The 23,202-nt window shown below is 38.4% G+C and overlaps 1 protein-coding gene across 1 annotated transcript in view; it reads right to left on the bottom strand.

The window, feature by feature from the left end:
- LOC145780866 (uncharacterized) overlaps positions 1–14,441 on the bottom strand; it is a 32,059-nt gene extending 17,618 nt beyond the window's left edge. The window contains exons 1-4 of the mRNA XM_082592516.1: positions 14,057–14,441; positions 9,799–9,907; positions 5,992–6,205; positions 513–601 (exon numbers count right to left, since the gene is read on the bottom strand). Of these exons, the coding sequence (XP_082448642.1) occupies positions 513–601; positions 5,992–6,205; positions 9,799–9,907; positions 14,057–14,196 (552 nt within the window). The 5' untranslated portion in view covers positions 14,197–14,441. The remainder of the gene's footprint in view (positions 1–512; positions 602–5,991; positions 6,206–9,798; positions 9,908–14,056) is intronic.
- Between the last annotated feature and the right edge of the window lie 8,761 nt (positions 14,442–23,202).

Here is a 23,202-nt window from a genome sequence, read left to right as displayed (position 1 = left end):
ATCGAACCAAGGCCGGTTGGAACCGGTTGAGAAGGCGCCAACCACTGCTGTTCTGGTACTGAAGCTGAGAGGATAAACCGAGCTCGGATAAGAAATTTTCAAATTTTCTTATCGGAGCTCGGTTATGTTTCTGAAAAACTGCAACTATTTTGAAACGTCGCTTTTACATTGACAAACGTTACAACAACGCCACAAAACTAAAAATCACCTAGAAGCATACAGGCTACATTTGCGGTCGTGTTATTGCCGTAACAAGCTTGATAGAACTGAATGCGTTAAGTAAATAATTCGCAACAATATTAACAGTTCGTGCTAGCCAGAAATAGCTGCGCGGCCCGAGTTGGTCACGACATTGCAAAAGAAACCAAAACCTACAGGCCGTGTGACGTCACAAAGTAAGAGCATGCATGCGCAGAGAGGATATTTCCGCATTCAGACAAAAAGTAACAAAATCGGCAGCAATGTGATCAATGATTGTTGTGTCATAAAGACCGCGATAAGGCAAAGCTTACCAGTAGGTTGATGTCAGCTCCAGCTTTCTTCAAAAGTCGAATCCCGAGATGGTTTCCTTCAATAGCAGCCACATGGATGGGAGCGAGACCTGGGAACACAAATATCTTCGTTTCAAATCAAAACAGCGGAGAATGTTTAATCTGACAAAACAATGAGAGAGTGCAGACTCGACGACCTCCTACTCCTCCATAGGGTTACGGTCTCGCACTCTCTCATTGGATGCACACTGCATGTTTCTGTGTTTTTTTTTACGTTTTGTTTCGCATCCAAACAAAAATAAATGACCATCCATCCAAGAGAGCACCACCTGTTTACATCGATTAAACGTTTAAAAACTTTATTTCAAAAGGTTCCGACTTGCTGTCTCATCTTGCTGCAAATCTCATCCCGTCACAACAACATTTGCTTGAATGAGTTTTTTTTCAGCAAGGCACTATTTGAAAACGCATGATCCCTATAGAGCCGTCTTCCCCCAAAAAACATCAACTACCGTTCGCCATTTGATGTAACAGAAAGTTTTTAAGTCCGAAACGTTTCTAAAAGACATCATCATTCCATTTCGAACAGAATTCCTTTGTCATAGATTCATTTTACATCAAGTTTTTTGATAAAAAGAATTAGTTTTGCCCAAACAATTCATTTCAAATACTCCTGACGATAATTTCAATAATTAAAACTAAACAAAGCCTGCGGGAATGATACAAAACATTGGAATAATGTTGGAATCCGAGGAAAGTGTTTGCATACACTAGCTCTACGACTACGTGCTACGCCATTACCAATATGAGCAAACAATTCTAAAGTCGCAACAACAACAATGAAACCCAGACGGAAAATCAAGTCCTTTTTACTTTAGACATAAAAAGTGAAAAGTAGACGGACAATGTCAGCTATGGCCAAACAATGACACTAAACTACCAGATTGCAAATGATTTCGTTGAAACGATCCGGTGAGAATGCACCAGGTCTGACTCCACATAACTTTATCGTCATAAATCAATAACAAAGTAACCTTCATGCTTTGTTAAACCACAAGCAAAAGTAACCATCAATACAAGTCGCAATTACAAATGTTTTTTACAAAACAACCTGCTCTTGTACAGTATTTGAAAATAGTTTTACTAAATAATATTTTTGCATCAGAATTAACGTTTTACGTTCATCTGAGTTCGTTTGTTTATAATTTCTATCACAGCCTCACGACACTCTGTCTATCTCTTTAAAAGCTAAATTAATACGATTCCTGAAACTAATTGTAGGCTTGATGTTGTGCGTACGAGTTGCAGTAAAATAAATCTTCCATCAAACCTTTAAAAAGAAGTTTTCTACAGCAACTTACTGGGTTAACTCCGCTTCTTGAAAATCGTTTCTTCAAACAAACGGAAGTTGAAACCATTCACCAATTAATAAAGTTAGAGCATCAACGAAGATTGCTATAGTTTGGTCTGTATGCTGCTTTCCACAAAGCGCTGAAGTAAATTGCCCGCGGGCGTAAGTCACAAATATGCCTCGACGCCGACCATTGCGACCACATAAAGTTAAAGTTTCGGTTACCAGTCTCTTCTGAAAGTTTAAGGAATTAAATTTTGTGGCTTTTAACTTCGGTTTCGGTCATGAAATTACGAAAATAACACAAAAACAAACAATTGACATTTTGCAGAGCAAATTTATTAACTTTTGCATCTTGAAGTAAATCCCAAATGCAGTAACGAGAACTTTGCTTGAAGTTTCGGTTGAAGTTTGCAAGAGGAACTGCTACGATGCAATGAATGTCGCTGCTGCAATATTAACGCGGTAAAAGTATGCGTCAAATTACATTGAATAAACGTTAAAATTTATATTTTTTACGCTTGGTATTGCCTAGCAGGCTCAGTTCCCTTTTTGCTGCAAACCTCCAAAGCATTGATTCAACCTATGCAGACGTTGAATCAATATTAAAAAGAAGAATTTTGTTAACTTACAAAAAATACCTCGTCAATTTATTCGTGTCTGTTCCGTAGCAAGAATTCTATCTCAACATCTGAATAATTACAAATAGACGCACTCTACAGTATAAAGTCTCTCAATTTCATAAATGATTCTAGCACGCACAAAGTAGATCAGTGCGACAACAATACCAAAGCAGGAAGACAACGGCGGATAGTTCTATTATCGCCCCCGCAGGCGAATTAGTATTTGCCTGAATTGTGTGTAGCTATGCATTGCGACTGGGAGGCGAAAATAACAGGGAAATCATTTTTGGTATTTTGCAATAAATTCTCAGGCAACTGCACAAAACTTGATGTTGGCGATTTGTTATCCACTAAACATTTAATTCGGTGCAAATTGATTTCAACGCCAAACGTCATCAATGATTAACAAAAGTAGCTCAATCCTGGGGTGATACACCACAAAATGTCACTCGTTCTAGCAGTGAGGAAATATACAAACTCGTCTGAATTTATCGCAATTGAGCGATAATGGAAATTTGTATATTATAAACAGAATGTCCACCAAAGCTTCGATAGTGATCACAATGCAACCTCCCAGCTTAAAACGTTTCCGCATCGAACCAGTAGAGGATAAGAGAATAAAAGTTGATTTCGTGTGAATCTATTTGAATGAGAGAGTGCAGACTCGACGACCTCCTACTCCTTCATAGGGCTACAGTCTCGCACTCTCTCATTGGATGCACAATGTATGTTTCTGTTTTATGTACGTTTTATTTAGCATTCGAACGAAAAAGAAATGATCATCTATCCACTGACGCGTTTTGTGCCACAAATGCAAAATACACGATCAAGGTGTTGCAGGATCAAGGTGTTACAGAGTGTTGTTTGTTGTCGAATTCGTGTTCGGATTATTTTAAGAACTAATCAGTTTCATATCACAAAGAGGAAACATGTTTTCTCCTGGTTTCGAAAGTAAAAACAAATCAACTCATATTCGTGCTGAGTTTCTCCTTCAACTGGTTTCGTGTATTTCAATATGATCAATCAGACACAAATGTTTCATTTTGTTAATAAACATCAATCTCAAAGGTTCAGACAATATGTAAATCATCTATCGCGACTTCGTTCAACGCTATATTAGATTCGCATTGATCTTTGTTGATATTTTGAAATTACTCACGGCCTGAAATTATCGTGTACACCAAATCAGGGGCGGACAATTACCGACCCAGGGGCCGTGTGTGGTCCATCACAGCGTTTTCCGTTGGCCAACGAGTAATTTAAGAAAAGTCTTGAAAGTTCCTCCAACTTATCACAATAAAAGTTAATGCTGAAGCTAACTTGAACTTAAACTGACTTCTAGTTTTATCTGAATATCTTTGTCTACCTCTCCCTTTCATAACGCTGTCTGGAACGATAACGTCATCGAACCGTGTCGTCATATACTCTATTGAAGGTGTGGAAACAAAATTGGAACAAGGTTGGACGAAACCTATTTTGTGACTAACATTGATCTTGCTTTGCTTATAAATTTGGAAGTAAGACCCCCCGCTACACATGGCCCCTCAAAAATGGCCCTCAAGTAAAATTAACTGTCCGCCCCAACATTACAACAGCATAAGTGGCTGATGACAACGTAGCCTGAGGGTTCAAACAACTTTTCGCCGTGGGCGCCAAATGCTTTTTATTGCTCCAAGGCAAATCGTTGTTTGTAAAATCCACAAAGTCATCAACGTGAAACAGACATCAAATATAAACTGCATCGTTTCATGCTTCAAGGAGCAAAACAAATAAACTTCCATCAGATCGTTCTATGAATGAAACAAATAAACTTAATTTTACCACTGCACAAACTGCATTTTATTTTTATTTTTTTTGTTAAATTAACATAGGTAAAGGTTGGTTTTGAATATTTATCCTCGGACTGACAAAGCCTTGATAGGTTATTTCTGGTAGTTTCGCATACTTGTAGAGGTTCTTGACGCAGGGCTGGTTACTGAGATTGACAGAGCGAAGTTTTCCGTTTGTTGAAGTGTTGTTGTCGGGAATTATTCCATTCACTAGGTGCCGCTGAATGGAGAGCAGTCCTGAAATGCGTTGCTCAAGCGCACACCCCGAAAGCCGAACCAGCGCCGCGTGATCTCGAAAACACCACTACTAGTCACAGCATACGACCCCTAACGACCCAATGCAAAGCCAGACGATAAAAGTCAACAGTTCAAGTGGAAGATAAGTCATTTGATGACTGAGGTACATGCCTTTCATGAAACGAAACTCGAATGCTGAATCATAATGCAAAAGTAAAGTGCGTTTCAAAATGATTCCATTTGAACTCCAAACCAATCAAACTGCTTGGATCAACAAATTTATTTTCGTAACTGCATTTGTGTTGGTAAAGGTTGAAACTGAAACTAAACATTAGTGGGGAGTGCTGCCTTCGTTGCAAAAACAAACTGAGCTGCAGTTTAGAAAACATCGTGCTAAAATATTTCGCCACCTAGCGACGATTAATGGCTTCCCCGTTACCCACTTTCGATGCAAAAGCAATTTTTTATTTAAAAGCAAAGCTCTACTACTCTTAAAACAAAAAAATATTAAAAAACAAGACAGAGTTTCCAAGAAGTATTATACACATATGTTAGAAGGGTTATTTAAGTAAAAAGCTCAACTGTACAAGCTTATTTTGAAAAAAAGCATTCCCCGCTTTTAACCTCAGTGGCATGCTGAAGATGTAGCCAACTATATTGAGAGCAAGTAAACCTTTGTTGACTGCGGCCACTACCTTTGCAATGTAACAAACACTTAAACACTTTCTAACTATATTAGTGTCTATTAGCTGGGTGCAACAGCTAAACATAATATGCTTTCTTATTTCGTGATTTACCTTCATCAAGTCATTTTTTATGTGTGTGTGTATTTTGAATATATATTTAATAATTGCATCTACGCTGTCGTTGTAGGCTGTACCGGTACTTAAATTCATTGTACCGGCTGTGAAAATCAACAAGAGCTGATGTTTAGATTATACCCAACTTTTTAATGTTTGTTTAGACCTATGTGAAAGACGATAGTTAACACTATTTATGAAGCATTTTAAAAAGTTGTGAAAGAACATTTCCATTCTCAGCGACGGTCATGCAAGGTCGTTTTACAGTTGCTTTGCTTTTTGAAGCTTTGGGGGCCCGGATTTTTCTTAGTACCGAGCCCCAAATGTTCTCTCAACGGCCCTGCCTACTGGGCAAATCATTGGCTACTTTGTGTTAAATTGTTGGCTCAACTTTTGAATTGAAAAGCAAAATGGTTAATAATTTGTCCACAACTGTATTTGACCTGTCTATTTTCATCTTAGTCATCTGAAGAAGGCAGTTAACCTGAATGACGAAACGTACAAAAACTTCTTCTTTCAAACTTTTTCCCGCACTTCCCATGTCATCGAAAGCAAGACTTACATTTTTGATTGAAATGAGTGAGTTGGTTAATCGCTATTTTTAGCGTAGAAGCACTTTTGTTGTTATGCAACCAACAAAATGGCTTCTCTGTGACATACCATATATATTCTTCTTCTCGAGCGCGCTCATAGAAGCCGCGTTGATGACATTCCTCAGGGTGAGATATTGGGTCGACGATCGACTGTGCTTTATCGCGAGGTGCACGCTGTTGTTGCCATGGCGATCGGTGACGTCACAGCTAGCAGGGTTGGCGCTGAGAAGGAGGGCGGCAATACCTGGATGATCAATGATGCAGGCGAGCTGAAGTGGAGTCTGTAATCAGAAAGTTCAACGGTTCAAAATTATGGCTTACTACACAGAGGCCTAGACAATATACAGTACAATGGAATTGGTAAAACTGGTGGCTGATGGTGACGTTATAGTACCATTGTCTTCAATGGAATGCATGTGGTGTGTAATTGGTTGGTTGGTTTTGAATCTTTATCCTCGGACTGACAAAGCCTTGATAGGTTATTCCTGATAGTTTCGCATACTTGTAGAGGCTCTTGACGCAGGGAAGGTTACCGAGATTGACAGAGTGAAGTTTTCCGATTGTTGAAGTGTTGTTGCCGGGGAATCATTCCACTCACTAAGTGCCTCTGAATGGAGAGCAGTCTTGAAATGCGTTGGTTATGGGCACCCCGAGAGTCGAACCAGCGCCGCGTGATCTTGAGCCGGGCTCGTAACAACTGAGCTAACGGGACGGACTGGAATTGGAAAGTTGAACAGTTCAAAATCAAACATTTCTTGTTATGCACTTATGAAACATTGGAATGGTGTGTCCATGGTTCAATTCTGGGTGTGCGCAGTTGTGAGTTTGTATTTAAACTGCTGTCGTGGGGGGGTGGCTGCTTCGGTGCACGGTCGTTTGGTCGACAGACATTTGGTCGACAGGACGTTTGGTCGACAGGACGTTTGGTCGACAGGACGTTAAGTCGACAGAACGATTTATTTTAGGGTTAGGGTTAGGGTTAGAGTCAGGGTTAGATTAGGGTTATGGTTAGTTAACTAACCCTAACCCTAAAATAAATCGTTCTGTCGACCTAACGTCCTGTCGACCAAACGTCCTGTCGACCAAATGTCTGTCGACCAAACGTCCTGTCGACCAAATGACCGGGTACCGCTGCTTCGATGACCACTTGTGGTAGTCTGTCGCAACAAACTTATCAACTTGATCTGACTTTCTATTTAGCGGCACCTAGCGGGTGGTATAAACTACAAGTTGCGACAACAAGAGGGATAATCTTAAATGCTAATCATCATTTCTTGTTCATAAATCACTTTCAGTCTAAATCTAACCATCGCTTTGATTACATGTAAACCACATAACCAACCAAGAACACTTTAGGACATCGCACGAAGCCAGAAACACTGTAAAATGTAAGCGCCCAACAACCACCGTACGGCACCACAAAACACATCGGCTATGATAGACACGACGAGAACGATGCCCGTTGATATGTCAGTTCAAACAAATACATACGTCATTTAAACATTCCCTCAATGAAAAGATGAAGTTTATTGTGGATTTCCGCTGACTTAGCTTAATGTAAAGCTAACGACGATGTTCATTATGGTATTTGTTATGTCTTATTGTTTGCTACAGGACATCAAAAGCCAATGTTTCCATCACCACACTATGAAGTTGCTGTGCTGAAAATCGTGTGCTATCGATTACAAACTACGATGACATAATAAACGCAGCGAAATTAGCTTCACAAAAAGATCTGTTCACGATGATGGTTTTTTTCTAAAAAATATACACGGCCACAAGTGCAGAAACCTTTTCGGCACATCTTGACTATATTTGGTAAATGCAAAGCACGAACAGACGATTGCACAACAAAGCGCAAAATACGTTCAAACAATCGATGGAAATTTCCAACTTGTTCAATGGACATGAAATCGTGCGCTTGTAAGGCATTTGAGAAGGAAATAACTTTTGCGTCTGATTTAGCTTCAACGCTGAAAAATCCTGAGTTTGCCGTTTAAGAAATTGAAACAATGCCAGCAGAAATCACCTCCACAGTGAAAACGCGCTCACAAGCCTGAGGCACAATTGGAAAACGGTATGGACGCGACCGATTACTGTTCGATGACAACTCATTGCCAAGGGCGTTGTTATCGCGGCTCACAATCAACAAGCTACGCTGGTCATGCTTCAATGCTTTTATTGATAAAGTGTTTCCGTTGCTGATTTAAAATCTCGTTGACAGGACGAACAATCGCTCGATCGCGATGAATACGATTGTTTATAACAATGAATACGATTGTTCATCCACGGCCTACTAGAACACGGCCAAATATGTTGCTATTTAAGGAAATTTCTAAGAGTCTGAATTGTTACAATCATAGCTATGACAAATCTGTTATCTTCCCATTTCCAAAAGTAAGTAAAATAAGCAATATTTGTACCTAGACATATGTTTGGCTTGTTTAACCGAAGATTAGGTATGTATGTTAAGCACAACTTATGCAATAACAATGTAAAATATGTAAAATTTTCCAACTGCGTCCTGGAGGTAGTATCGTTTGGTGTGTCGCTTTTGGTGCAATTGCATGTTCCATTTAAAATATCAAGGATTTTTTGCGAATTCTATGTTTTAAGCGGTTCATTTGATGTCCTAATTTAAATTTTAGTTCGTTTTGTTTTCCACCAAGTTTAATTTTGCAAGTAAAATGTGGCTATTGGCAAAAGGTCCTGTTATACAAAAAACTTAACGACTGTATGATGAGACTACCTCCAGGATGCAGTTGGAAAATTTTTACATATTTTACATTATTATTGCATAAGTTGTGCTTAACATACATATCTAATCTCCGGTAAAACAAGCCAATAATATGTCTAGATGCAAATATTGCTCATTTTACTTACTTTTGGAAATGGGAAGATAACAGATTTGTCATAGCTATGATTATAACAATTAAGACTCTTAGAAATTTCCTCAAATAGCAACATATTTGGCCGTGTTCTAGTAGGCCGTGGTTCATCACTACAAGCTACGATTATTTTTTCCGCTATCATTGTAATATCACCAAATATCACGATAAAAAATTAACATTATAAAAAAAAATTTCAGTACGAAATGGCTTTCCTTTTCCTTGACGGAAAAGAGTAATTGTTTGAGCAGAAAGTAGACAGAAGATCAAAACATAATTTTATTAATTAATAATGTATTTGTGTAATTGATAGAAAGATTTAGTCATTCTATTTCTCACAGCACCAAATGAACACGACACGTCTTTCAAAGTCAATTTGAATGACATTTAAATAAAATTAAATGGCAGCACTGTAAGATTGTCATCAGAGCATTTGCACTCGCCGCGTGTCACTCGAGGGGGTTTCAATGTGATTGAACATTATTATTAACAAAACTTTGGTTTGAAGGAAGTAGTAAACAATAATGAATAAGTCAGAGCCGCTTGAGTCAAATTGCTAATTAACAACAATCATTGAACTTGAAATGATTCCAAGCATCATGGTAACTAGGAGAACAAATTTAATTGAACAAATCAACAAGATAGACAAAAAGAATTTCACCACTTGACTTGTTGTTTTCACAAGTTTTGTTGAAAGATTGAACGAAATCGAAACCACGTGACTTTGCTAACAGAAACCACCGAAAGACCAAAACAACCAAAAAAGTCGCGTTTTGCCGCCTCTTCACCGTGGTGTGAAAATATATATCAACATTTTATTATTTACGAACGTTTCAAGATGTAAATCCATAAAGTGTAAAGAAAAATAAAGGCCAATTTACTTTCACGATTAAGTTTGTTCTGAACTGGTGATTTAGGACGTAAAGATTTGAAAAGTTCTAAATTTCAAAACTTGTTTCAGCATGTTTATCACGTCACAATCTTACCTGCATGACGTTGTTTCTGACGTCTAAAGACATGTTTGCGCTTTTCAAAATTTCCACCAATTTTCGACAGGCCAGCTCGTTGCCCCTAGCAACCGCAACGTGTAGCAATCTACAAACAAACGTTTCTCCTGTTACACACAACTGTTACATGAATATACATGCGTACCTTAAGTGCTCAATACAAAGGATAACTTACCTTTACAGTAGGCCTATATCATCATATCGTAAGTTACTTATTAATATTTGTTCTCTACAGTTACTAGTATCAAATTGCCCTGTTTTTGTATGCTTCACATAAAAATTGTTGCAATTCGGTGGTGGTATCCACGTTTTTCCTCGTTATTTCAGGAAAACTGTCGCAAGTGCTGTAGCCTATTATAGCACACAATCACTAATTATTGGTGGTTGGTCAATTCTTGGTCGTTGCTCGTTGGTTTGAATCTTCATCCTCGGCTTACTCAGTCTGAGAGTGCAGATTCAAACCAACAGTAGTTGTTTTTCAATCTCAGTGGCGAACTCTTTTTATTCAATGAAGTAGTGTGCCTGCCTCTGCACACTAGTGTGTATGAATGTGTAGTTAGATTTACTGTGATGGGGTGGTGGCTGACTAGATGACTGCTTATGGTCTTTCGCTACCATCTTGATTGCGCCATAATCTAACCAACAGTTGTACAATGCATTGTTTTGACAATTACATTTTACTCTGATTATTTGTTAATATATGGCGCTGTTAAAACAAAATAAATTGACTTGACTTGACTTGACTTGACTCCTAACATGACAGCAATTATGACTTCATGTGGACAAAAACGCTAATACCAAATTATGACGTCACACACGTTTATCTAGTGGTCGCTCTTTAGGTCTGAATAACTTTTATGATTAAAGACATAAATTTCGAAATTTAATCCAATCTTTATCTTGACCAAGTTATCTCAAAAGCGTCCCAGATGACAAAGCAAGCGTTTTTTCATTGATTTACGTTTTTTACAGACGTAGAATCAATGTAAAAAAGGGCTGGTTGTTCTGGCTGGGCGCTAAAAAGAGTATGATGAAATCAGGGGCGGGCTGCATCTGATAACTTCTTCTAGTTGTCTTTGGGAGTCTACAGACTGTTCTGTTAAAACTAAAGGATACAATCCAATCCTCGATTCTGTTGTCAAATTAGGCAACTGCTAGTTCAGGGTTGCCAGCGAACAAAGGTAAGAACTTCTGCATTTATCTACTTCTGTGTCGAGTGAACTTCCTGGCAACGAAGTCGTGCTGGCTAGAAAGGTTAGATAACAACCTTTACCCCTTGATGACGCCTCTGAGCTCACATTCAGCCTCTGCGTTGATTGTCGACACAACCTGAGCAAGAATAGACTTTGAAAACTGAAAGTCTTGCAATTTCCTGTCGCTTCTTCAACAAAGTGAATCTGAAGAAACTTGTTGGCCATGGGATTTTTCTTTTCAAGAATAGCTTTGTTACGTCACACCGATTCATCAGTTCTGCAACATTCAATGTTTGGGCTGAACGCACTGAAACCACAAAAACTTGAACCAAGTTACCGAGTAACAGAAGTGAGCTTAATGTATTTCCTATTTATTGATGCCATAACTACTATTAACATTAACAGCTGAATAGTTCGAATTACTGGAAATGAACTCGCTACTCTCCAAACAACCTAATTTGCTTCACATCTGGTGGGATCTTCAAAGTCACCTTATTCAAATAGAATCTGATCGCTGCTTATTTTGTAGTTGAATGGTACAAAAAAGTAAATTATCTACTAAAGATTTATCTAACTGAAACCAATTCACGACTTCTGAGTTTCTATCTTTGTCTAACTCGTAGACTTGTAACTGTACGTGTTCAATAGCCTCCAATGGACTCAGGGTTTATAACATTATTGCTGTTCTTTCAGGGAGCCTGCTACAGCAGAATTAAGAAAGTGAGCGACCTCGCACAAAAGAGAAGTAAGTCATTAGTTTATAAATAACCCTTCATGAAAGTGGTAAAGGTTTCGATGTTTCATTTAAGCTTGAAAGCAAAGATTTAAATTAACTTTCGAAGGCGGCTTGATCGTTTAGGAAATCCTTTTGAGGAAACGTGCAGCCGTGGCTGTCGCAGCTTCAACGTTAGTGGGAACAACCAAACACGATATTCCGCATATCTGCTCGAAAACCAACCTACATCCATGTCTGAACTCTGAATTTATAAACAGGCCTCGGGAAACAATTTTGGCTGCATGACATATCTCAGTCAACAAAATCTGCTATTTATACATCGTTTCAACATTTAGAAACGTTGCAAGCTGGAATATTCCTTTGTATCTCTGTAACAAGTTTGGTTTTAGTTTCGCTTTGCTTCTCAGAAAATTAATTCAAACACCTTTTAATGACATGTATGTACGTACAGTGTGTTGATGTAAGTGTATAAAGTATAGCCTGTGTACATAAAATAATTTAAGTTTCAATTGTCAACACAGACACTTTAAAAGATGTGTATCACGCTTTGATTTACTGTCATTTGCAATATTGTATTTCAAGTTGGGGAAAGGCCTGTGACAGTGCACTAGATCCATTAATAAAATTACAAAAAAAGGTTATAAGAATAATTACGAAACAAAATTACTATGCTCACACTATTTTTTTATTTTCCAAAATGAACATCTTGAAACTAAAAGACATATATACATAACATTAAAATAAAAAAACATATGTACAAAGTTCATATGAATCAGTATCCGTCTACGTATTGTGATTTATTTACAAATGCTTCATCTATTCATCAGCATAACACAAGATATCAAACAAGCAACAACTATTTTATAAATAGATCAAACACAGAATATGGCAAAAAGTCCATGCAGGTATTGGGACCAATGCTCTGGTCAGAGGTTCCAAGTAGGCTAAAAAACTTATCATTTCATTGTTTCAAAAAAGAGATCAAAACGTTAATTTTGCAAAGCTACAGTGCATCGTAAGTGATATGTTATGGAAACCAACTTGTCAGTTTCTTCGGAAACTTGATTATTCTCTGCTTGCTTCATGGAATTTTGTGTTTAGGCGTGATCCATGGTTTAGGCCTACATTATCATCAATATGTTTGGTTTTTTTTGCGTATGTTGTTGTTGAAGCGCGGGAACGTTTCAACGTTTTATTTTTTCTCTTGTAAGCTTATTTTAAATGGCAAAATCGTAATTTCCGTAGGGTGGCAATTGACAAGTAGACCGTATGGTCGTCTCGTTGTCTCCCTGTCGGTATGGGAACTTGTGTAACTTTTGTATTGTGTATATTGCATATTTCAAACATGTACCTATGTTCCTGTTACTGACAAATAAAACATTGATTGATTGAATTCAAACTATTAACTAATCAAGCAAACCTAAAGCAGCACTGCTGACATCCACTACACACACCACTACCCTAAATTCCGTTTTCCATCACTTATCTGCCATTGATATACCGGTACTAACTTGAAACAAAGCTCAGACTTCTAACGTATTTTCCAATCCCGTACTGAATTTCAATTTTTCGATAGTTGATGCAAACAGAAGCAGAACAATAAATGTCTTCAGATTTCTTTCCCCTCAAGAAAGATAAAAAAAGGTAAGCTGTTCCAATGCCGATTGCATGTACAACCAAAACTAAAACTTCTGCTAACAAACTTTTTCTTGGAATAAATAACATACAAAATCATTTGAAATGTCAAAAGTTGTCAATAATAATCCCTTCCCAAATAATCTGACACTTAGCTGTGAGTTTTGATCTCTTTACACTGAACTTGCATAGCAGAAAATTATCGCTTAGGCTACCTGACCCTAAATAACATGAAGACACCTAGATAAACAAAAGTTCAACTTTAAGCATCTTTTTAATGATAATGAACGTCTAAGAAATTTTAAAATGTTTCCTTTTGTTTATTAGGTTATGTGACAATAGCCTATGTGACCTGTGACAATAGCCTATGTGACCTGTGACAATAGCCTATGTGACCTGTGACAATAGCAATGACACAAAAGTAAATCAAGGTCTAAAAATAACATTAGTTACAATTTTAAGACTTTCATTGGGTCCAGAACTTTTGTTTTCTTTGCTAATTGTATCTGTATCGCGTTCCAAATGTGACTGTCCTGGTTTCAAAACTGATCTTCGACCGACTGTTCATGAGACTATTGTCTAACTGACAGCCACTTTCACTTGTAACGATTGTTTAACTTTTCGACGCGTGCAGACGAAGTGAGGAAATCCCCAAACTAAAAGCGAAACTCACGTGTCTCCATCTGCGTCACGCTTCGTTGCTTGCTCCAGCTCCTCTCGTCCAATCCAATTTGTGGGTATGGTCACGTGATTCGACCTGGTACGGACCCAAGGCTCCGACGGTTCAAAGGTCATCGGTTCAACTTTTGCCATATTCGAAGCCGGCTCGGTTGTGACACGCAGTCTCTGCAATGAGACTTTCCAAGCCGCGCGATTGCGGGGCGCGATTCAACTCCCGCCCTGGGGCTCTATAAGTTTCGCCTTTTTCGTTACCACCATCTCATTCAGAAAGTAACTCTTCGCTCTACTTCGTTGGTTTCCCGGAACTCATTCTGAAAGTGTGACGTTACAAAAGTGTCTTTCGAAACAAAAACATTTCTGTATTTCTATTGCCTCCTAATAATCATCTGAAAGAAACAAGCGTCAAGCTCTGAGAAAACCTAAAATGGTGATATGACATTTTATTAGCTTTTCATTCAGCAAGCAATATCGAAAACACTGAAAAGCTTCAGCAAGCGAAAACGCAGGTTTTCAAAAATCTCTTAATTTCTAAAATCATCTGTTTCTTCAGGAAATCGAAAATTTCAGGAAATCGAAAATTGTTTCCTGACGAAGTCGACAGAATTGAAATGTTCAAAATCATGTAAATGTTCCCAATTGCGAAAATCAAAAACTGCTTCCGATTCCAAAGTCAAGCAAACAAAAAATATTCACTTAAAGTCTGCTGATAAATTGGACTAGTTTGAATGAGTCACCAAAAAGTATTAAATGAATTAATAAAAATGATTGGTTAATTGATAAATTGATAGATAGATTGATAGATAGAATGTCAAATGAAGTTGATTACTGCTTGAAAATTGCTTTACTTGATTTGAATAAGTTGGGAGTTTGAAGAAGCCGATGATTAAGTTTCGCAAACAATTCATCTTTGTGTAACATACGTAAACAACTCAACAAACGTAATTTAGAATAAACAAAATGACTCAAAACTGATGTAATGAAAACACCAAACTCACAGAAGCACAAAAATATCTTGTGAGTTAAGTAAATGTCATCTCCACTCAGTTCATGATTTAGTATCTTCATTTTCCCCTATGTGCTGCAAAACATTTAAACGTTTCTAAGAAACGGCAGCATAGAAAGCTATGTGGTTCCAAGCAGTGTTTTTTGCGTAAGTCTGTTCTACTCGGGCCGGGGCAAATCTATCGCCGCAGGCTGTAGAAAGTTTTATAGCGTACAATTTGTCGCATAGCAAACGTTGCCCGTGAACAACACTACTCTGTAGTAAGGGTGTGGCCGGGCTAGGTCGCAATGGCCAATCACTTGTTACACTATACAACCAGTAGAATAAAAACATACAGTACAGTAATATTTGCACTCGAGGACAAAACGGCCTGTCCCACATATCTCCAATTATCACGACACAAAGCAAGACCCGCGTCGGACAACCACCACCACTTCATCTATTCAAAAGGCGCAATCCTCTTTTCCTACAAAGGTTGACGTTGCTATTGGCTCTAAAGTCCGTTACTCTTCACCATTCAAATGATAACCATCAACTACTTGTAATGACTCTTATAAGCATTTTGAAGTGGAAGTTAATACTGACAAAACAACCAATCACCACCCTGGGGATAAACACCAACAAAAAGCCTCTGGATGAAGCAGACTACCTCTCCCATTTTGGCAGCATACTATTAACAACACCAACATGTGCAAAAGATATTGAAAACCGCACCTAAGCAGCACATTGTGCCTATGGAAGACTTAATCCTCTCAGTTTCAACAACCATGCTATATCAATCCGCACAAAAACTATGGTCTTCAGGGCAATCGTTCTCTTTACCCTTCTCTATGCTTGTGAAAGCAGGACATTATACCGTCGTGACATCAAACCAGAGCTTTGGAGCGGAAGCCCCGGAGGTTTGCATTTTCAAAAGGAGCCGGAGCTGGAGCTGTATATAAAATTCAGGTGGAGCTGGAACCAGTTGATCGGTAGACAGCTCCAGCTTCAATTAATTTCATGAGGTGCTATTGCTATTGGCTGATTTCACATAATTTAACAGCAACCCATGACAAGATTGATATTTGTTGGCTGGTATTTTCAATTGTTGGATAATTTTTGTGCGTCTGCTATTTTGTAAGACTTTAAACTTGAGATGATTATTGATCGAGGGAGACTGTTAATAAAATCGTATATTGTTCGAGAAAATACGATAAAGGAGCTGGAGCTATGCTCTGATAGAAGAGAGCTCCGGAGCTGAAGCAGTTTCATTTTATGTCGACTCCAAAGCCAGCCTCAAACATCTTGAAAACTTCCAGCAGAGGAAACGGAGTCATTTACTAAAGCACTCGTTGGGAAGATAGTCTCACCAACCAAACAATCCTCGATTGTGCTACGCTTCCCAGCTTAAAAGCTACCATACTGCAACACCGCCACCGCCTGGACAGGTCACGTCGTGCGATAGACCCAACGCAGCTTCCTCGAATAGTGCTCTACATAGGGAACTGGAGACATCTTGGAAGATCAAAAAATGTGACACAAAGACCAACTAAAAGCCTCTCTAGAGCAAATTAGAATAAACCTGGAATCATGGAAACAACTCGCGAGTCACAAAACCATTTGGAGAAAGAAAATTAGGGATGACACAAAATTAGAAAAAAAATGCTTAAGACAAGCGAAAGATCAGGATAAAAAACTTAAATAAACCGCGTACCCTCCATACAATGTGACGCCCACGTCTCTTCCACCACAGACTGGGCCTCTAAAGCCACATCCGACATCACCATTCAAAGCCATATCTGATAACTTAGAGATAAAACCAATGCTTGGACACGAGCTTGGGCCGACGACGACGCCAGGGAGGTTGTCACCGTCCGCTTGTAAGTTATTCCGTGGAAAAGCTCGACCTCGGATAAATTCAAGATCAGTTTAGTTTATTTTCATTTTGACCATAACGAAAAACAATATGTGTCAAACAAACATAGCAGAGGTCTTAAAAAAGGTGGCAAAGGTTGTTACAAAAGTTAGACTGAAAAACTCAGCTACAAGGTAGGAGATGACAATGCGGAGTTTAAACATCAAGTTTTCGATTTGTATTCCGACCAATGAGCTGCAGCAGCAGCATCTTGTCGTCCTGATTGCATTGCATCAAGATCAGAAAGTGTGGAAAAGATTCTTGGTCGTCGCGTTTCCTAAGCCGTATAAAGTCTTGGTACCTAGAGCTACATCAAATGCAGTTAACCTATTGTATTATTCACTAAAAACCTAACAGGCTGTTTTACCCCTATTAGAATCACCAGAAGGTTCTCATTCAAACACAGCCAGATCAATCAAATGGATTCCCAAAGGTATGCAGCCTATCAATATTATTATCCTAAACTAAAAGATATAATTAAATTATATAAACGATATAAAAAAGGTTGTAAAAAAGGTATAAAAAAGGTTATAAAAAAGGTAAAGTCGAAGGAAAAAAACACGTGGCAGACAACCAAAACGATGGCAGGACAAGATTCAGGCATGGGCCGGCCTCAATTTGGCGACACTGGGCCAGTAAGCTCAAAATCGCCACTCTTGGAAACAATTAACCCAAACAATTAGCATGTACGTTGATGCGCAATCTGCTGCAAGCGGAGAAGGCGACTGACGATGATTGCATTTTATTAGCCTAATAATGGCAATGATGCGGTAACAAAGGAACGACCTACAGCCGTGGACGTCGCTATAATAGTATGGCAATCTATCTAACCTCTACTATGGCAATCCTGTTTGCCATACAAGATGAGGCCTAGCGTTTGACTTCCTGTCCAGATGTCATCATAGCGACGTCCGCGCTACAGCAACCAATAGATTACGACATTGCTTCAATCTAATACATTTCACAAAGTTTCAGCAATAAATTTATTGTGGCGTGTGTTGCATTTCTTGATATTTTAATTCGTCATCAGTGTTTCCGGTATTAGCTAAATAAATTGATTATAGAGTCAGAAAAAATTAAAACAAACAAGAAACTAGAATTAAGCAACATCGTGGACGGTAGAATGTGTTTTCAAGCATTAATTTTCGATTGCCTGTGGCATAATTGAATAAATCAAGTTTTATAAAAACTTAGTACATTTATGAATATTTTTCCTGGGGTTAAGGTAATTTGATTTGAAATATCTGTTGTTTTAATCTGCAAATTCAATTTCTTGTTGAAAGAAATACTGATAATATTTAACAAATTCTTTAGCTTTGAAACAGTCTTTAGCCTAACAACCCAGGCAGTGCTGTATTCGTGAAAAAAGCACAGGGTATACTGTCAGACAGGCGCGGATCTAGGAGTTTTTTTTTGGGGGGGGCAGAAAATTTGAAAATGAATTAAAAAGTAATAAAGATAAAACAGATATGAACAATCAGTGGCGTAGCCAGGAATTTGGGGGGTTTTGCCGGCCGGCGGGCGAAGCCCGACGGCGTGTTCGCCAAAGGCGACATCCAGCGGCGGGGGGTCTGGGGGCCCCCCCCCAGAAAATTTTGAAAAATTACTTTGAATTTGGTGCATTCTGAGAGCATTTTCAACAAAAATATGGGTATAAATATTCCTGTAAAATGGTGCTGTCCGGTGGCATAGCAAAAGGATAAGATCATGTTTTCTTCGGCATTTTTTCGGTAATAAAGCTAAGTCTCTATGTTTTCTTGTTGCTAATTCCTGGCTGAGATGTTTGGTATTGGCAAAACTTGCTCTTTCAATGCAGTTTCGCTTAAAATTAGGCAAACTTTGTTTTAGAGACATAGAGACTGAAAGCATCATTTTCAATATCGTGACGTCACACGCGTGCCAAAGGAGAGGTTGTAAGTCTGCTGTGGGACTAATATCAGCTGTTTAGAAGCATATCAAACCATTCAACAATTTCTCACAAAATTTCGGGGGGGGGGCCCGGGCCCCTTGGGCCCCCCCCCATAAATCCGCGCCTGCTGTCAGATTTGCCAAAATGATAAATAATACACAACTTGCAAAATACTAATCTTTATTCTACCATAACATGAATTATCAACATCAAAATTGGACAAGAGGTACAAAATTATTTATTTTTGGAAAACCAGAGGGCATACTATAATTGCTCGAAAATGCAGAGAGTATACTGCGTATACCGCCGTATACCCTCAAATATAGCACTGAACCCAGGTGTTATTGAAAATATGTTTGAGTTTCACGTTTTGGAATAGCCCCATGTTGAAAAGCAGGGGTTAATGCGTCAGTGTCAGCACCCCTAGGCCTTGCAGTTGCAATAGTTAGCCACAACGCAAATAAATAACTCCACGAAAGTCGTGGCTTCAATTTATTGTTTTGTAATTTTTCATTTCCTTTTATATTTTTGTACTTTAATGGTCAGTTCACTTTTTTGGAAAAAATAACTGTACACTTTCAGAAACTGGTAAACAACAGATTGTTTTGTCACAAAAGCTTCCGCGCTGAGAAAGAAATACATCAGCTCTTCACTCTAAGTCGACTCATTCTGAGAAATTAGTGTTTATAACTTCCATGCAAATTAGCACGCAGTGGCGGCTTTGCAAGACATCAACGTTTTAAATATCTCGATGATTTCAAGTGCTTAACAATGCGAACCCCTTATTACGTCATAAAAGTATAAAAGCAATAAAATCTGTCATCTTAAACCTTCACAACGCCTATGGCCAGTGGCGTAGCCGGGGGGGGGGGTTGGGGGCTACAACCCCCCCCCCTTTGGCACGCGTGTGACGTCACAATATTGAGAATGATGCTTTGAGTCAAAAAAAGATTGCCTAATTTTAAACGAAATTGCATTAAAAGAGCGAATTTTGCCAATACCAAACATTCAAACATCTCAGCCAGGAATTAACAACAAGAAAACATAGAGACTTAGCTTTATTTCCGAAAAATGCCGAAGAAAACATGGCCTTATCCTTTTGGTATGCCACCGGACAGCATCCTTTTACAGGAATATTTATACCCACATTTTGTTAAAAATGCTCTCAGAATGCACCAAATTCAAAGTAATTTTTCAAAATTTTCTGGGGGAGGCGCCCCATACCCCCCGCCGCTCGGTCGTCAACCCCCCCTTTCAAAATTCTGACGTATTGTACCAGATAAAATATAGTGCACAGCAGGGGTTGCACAACCTTTTTCTTGACGGGACAGCAGCTGAAGGAGTGAAGGGTCGATGGCCGCGTAGTCATTCTGTTCAAAACTTGTAAGCTAAAAGAAAATTTCTGTGTTTACTTTGCTTCATCAAATCCTTAGTGACCCATTCACGTGACTAAGTTTAGGCCAAGGCTCATTGGGCTAAAAATTTCTAAAACTTAGATTAAAATTTTTTTTGCCTACAAGATCTCATGTTTCACAGTTGTGTGACTCAAATGTAGGTAGGATGTCCAGGCCCGATCAGTTGACATCATGGGCCAGATTCGGCCCACTCGCTGTAGTATAGTGATCCTTGCTATGACATTATTGGTCTGTAGTGTAATGTACAAAGCTCTGAAACTTGGAAGGTGAAAACTGCCCTGGTGTAAAAAATGTGATTGAAGACGTTCGACATATTGTGATTGAATACGTTCGACATATTGTGATTGAAGACGTTCGACATAAAAATTTTTTTCGTTTATTTGTCCGAAACGAAATCTGTTAAATGTATTTCGTTTCGGACAAAATTCCTACCTTTAGTTTTGTCTCTAATTAAGTTTCATAGCGAACAGTTTGGTCTTGTTTAGAAATTAATCAACTCTCCTTCAGAGCAGCCTTTACAGGAGGTCCAGGGGTACTTTTGGACACGGGATCATATTAGGGGAATGTAGCCTTTCCAAGGAACCCGGAAGCTTGATGAAATCAGAGGCTTACGAGGATTTCATTTTCAACTAAAATGTTTCGAAAATATCGAAATGAGACAGCTTTGTTTCGTCAAAAAAATTCTTAAAAAGTAGATTTTCCTATGACGAATTTGTTTCACTTTGAACTTACTTTTGAAAAAGTAAAGTTTCGTTTCATTTCGATAAAACTCGTTTCAGACGTCTTCAGTTTAATTGTATTTCAAGTTCTAGGTTAACTAAACATTAAATTTCTGGTTTTGTGCAAAAAATAAACTTGAAAAGTCAAAGTCACACCCCGTCACTCTTGTGTCGTCAACGCTATGTTTCCGCATGGCGTTAGAGATGGAATTTTTCGAGCTTTGCGTTGGTGTTTGGCCTGCAGGCAAATTACCATGAAATGACTCAGAAGAAAGGTGACATTTTGAATTTAAAGTTCAGATCAACGTTTTTCTCTGTGGCTATTGTGAGCAGCAGCGGTAGGTAAACACAAAAACAACAAAAATGTCACAGTTGAAATCACAACCATGTTGAAAAAAAACAAAACAAAATTAGATACGTAGTAAAAAGACACGTTTTCTAGGGGAGAAAAATCTCTATTTTGGTGAAGCTTGTCAGTTAATCACCTTGCCCTATGACTCACCAAAGAAAAGACAAAAATCCCACAAGAAGAAACAAATTCTGCAAAATGTCACGCTTTTATTTCTCATTCAGATTGCTTGTGAAACTTTTGCGAAAGTAGGTTGGATTTGTTTTACCAAAAATGTCCAAAATCGTAAATTTGTGTTGAAGAGTTTCACTGAGAGTGCTGCACCGGTAATGACTTGGTTTCTAATGGAGCATAGCTTCGATTGCTGCCGCACGTTGCGTTTCTATGACGACCATTAAAAGCCATAAACCATTTTAACATTTGCCAAGACATGTTTGAGAACCGGACGTATACAGATAATATGAAACCAAGGAACTTTCAGAAACGTATACAACTCCGAGGAAGCGAGTTCAAGGTCTGTGGGAAAACGTTGACAATAGAAAGCGATTTCTTAGATGACGTAATAATATTGCTTTTCGTATTCTTATGCCGCAAATACTTTGACGTAAAATTTTGCAGCGACTTTCAAAACAAAGCATTTTTCAAAACAACTTTCAAGATTTTATGTTCTTTAACGTAGAGTTGCTTTGTAAAAGTAATAACTTTCCATTTCACAAAGCTGCTCAGGTGAAAGGAAACAATGCGAAACTGCAATTGCCTGGACAAATGCAAATACGTGTATGACCTACACTTGGATTGAAATAACTTCTTAGATTGCGGGTCAAAGACATTTTCGCTTTGACTGGAGACAAGAAAGGCACGTTTTCCGATAATTTTTAATTTGTCCAAGCTTTTGTGAATCAGTTGCTGGGAATATTTGAAAATGTTCAACGTAGAAGAAACAGAAAACTGAATCTGAGCCGTTGCTTGCCGCTTTTTAGCCAAACCTCTGAACCATGATACGTTGTCCTGGCAAACGTACACCACTGGTAACCACAGTAAGAAGTGCTTGCGCGCGGTAAACTGAGAAACACAAAACTACAGAATCAATGTATAACTTATATTACAATCAAGTTATAATAACACAAGAAACTATTATAACACTAAATGCATATAAACGTAATTTTTTGAAAGCTAAAACGCAATCAAATATTTTCACCACTTGAAAAGCCATGTAGGCCTACATATGACTACGTGATCAGGTGAACCCACTGAGGGTAAGCCATGAGCCACAACACAAACGATAAATCAGGAAACAGAAACTGTTTGAAGGCTGTGAAGATGGTTTGTACGTGAGATTATCATGATTTTTGCACAAAAGTATCGTTTTAGTTTGGTTCGTTGATGGTCGAAAATGATCCTAAAAGTCACAAAGTTTCAAGAAATAGAGAAAAAGTTATGAAATTAACTTTATAAAACTGAAAAACGAAATTACTCAAAAATATTTCCATTGAAGGAAGATACCGGGCGAAAGCACATGCAATTTTTGGGAAAGCGTCAGTGACGCAATAATAGAGCTTCCGCATCACAATGGTGCTATATCTTTCCTTCAAATGAGTTGATTGCACTGCCTTCCATGTTTTTGCGTGGATAGAAATTTTTAATTTAGATAATTTAAATTTTTAGGTCACATAACTTCTTGTGGTGGGATGGCAGAAAGGATAAGACGTTGGCTTTCCAAGCGTCGTGACTTAGCCGGTTCAGAGCACGTCGAGGATTGCAGAAAGTTGTTCTTTATGGTGAAGGAGCTGAAGTGTACAGAGAAACTGGTACTGGTTACTGGAAACCAGTACAAGGAAGACCCAAAGCC

The sequence above is a fragment of the Aplidium turbinatum genome, chromosome 12 (assembly GCF_918807975.1).
Source record: "Aplidium turbinatum chromosome 12, kaAplTurb1.1, whole genome shotgun sequence".
NCBI classification, from domain to species: domain Eukaryota; kingdom Metazoa; phylum Chordata; class Ascidiacea; order Aplousobranchia; family Polyclinidae; genus Aplidium; species Aplidium turbinatum.
This window is presented reverse-complemented; position numbering and strand designations above follow the sequence as displayed.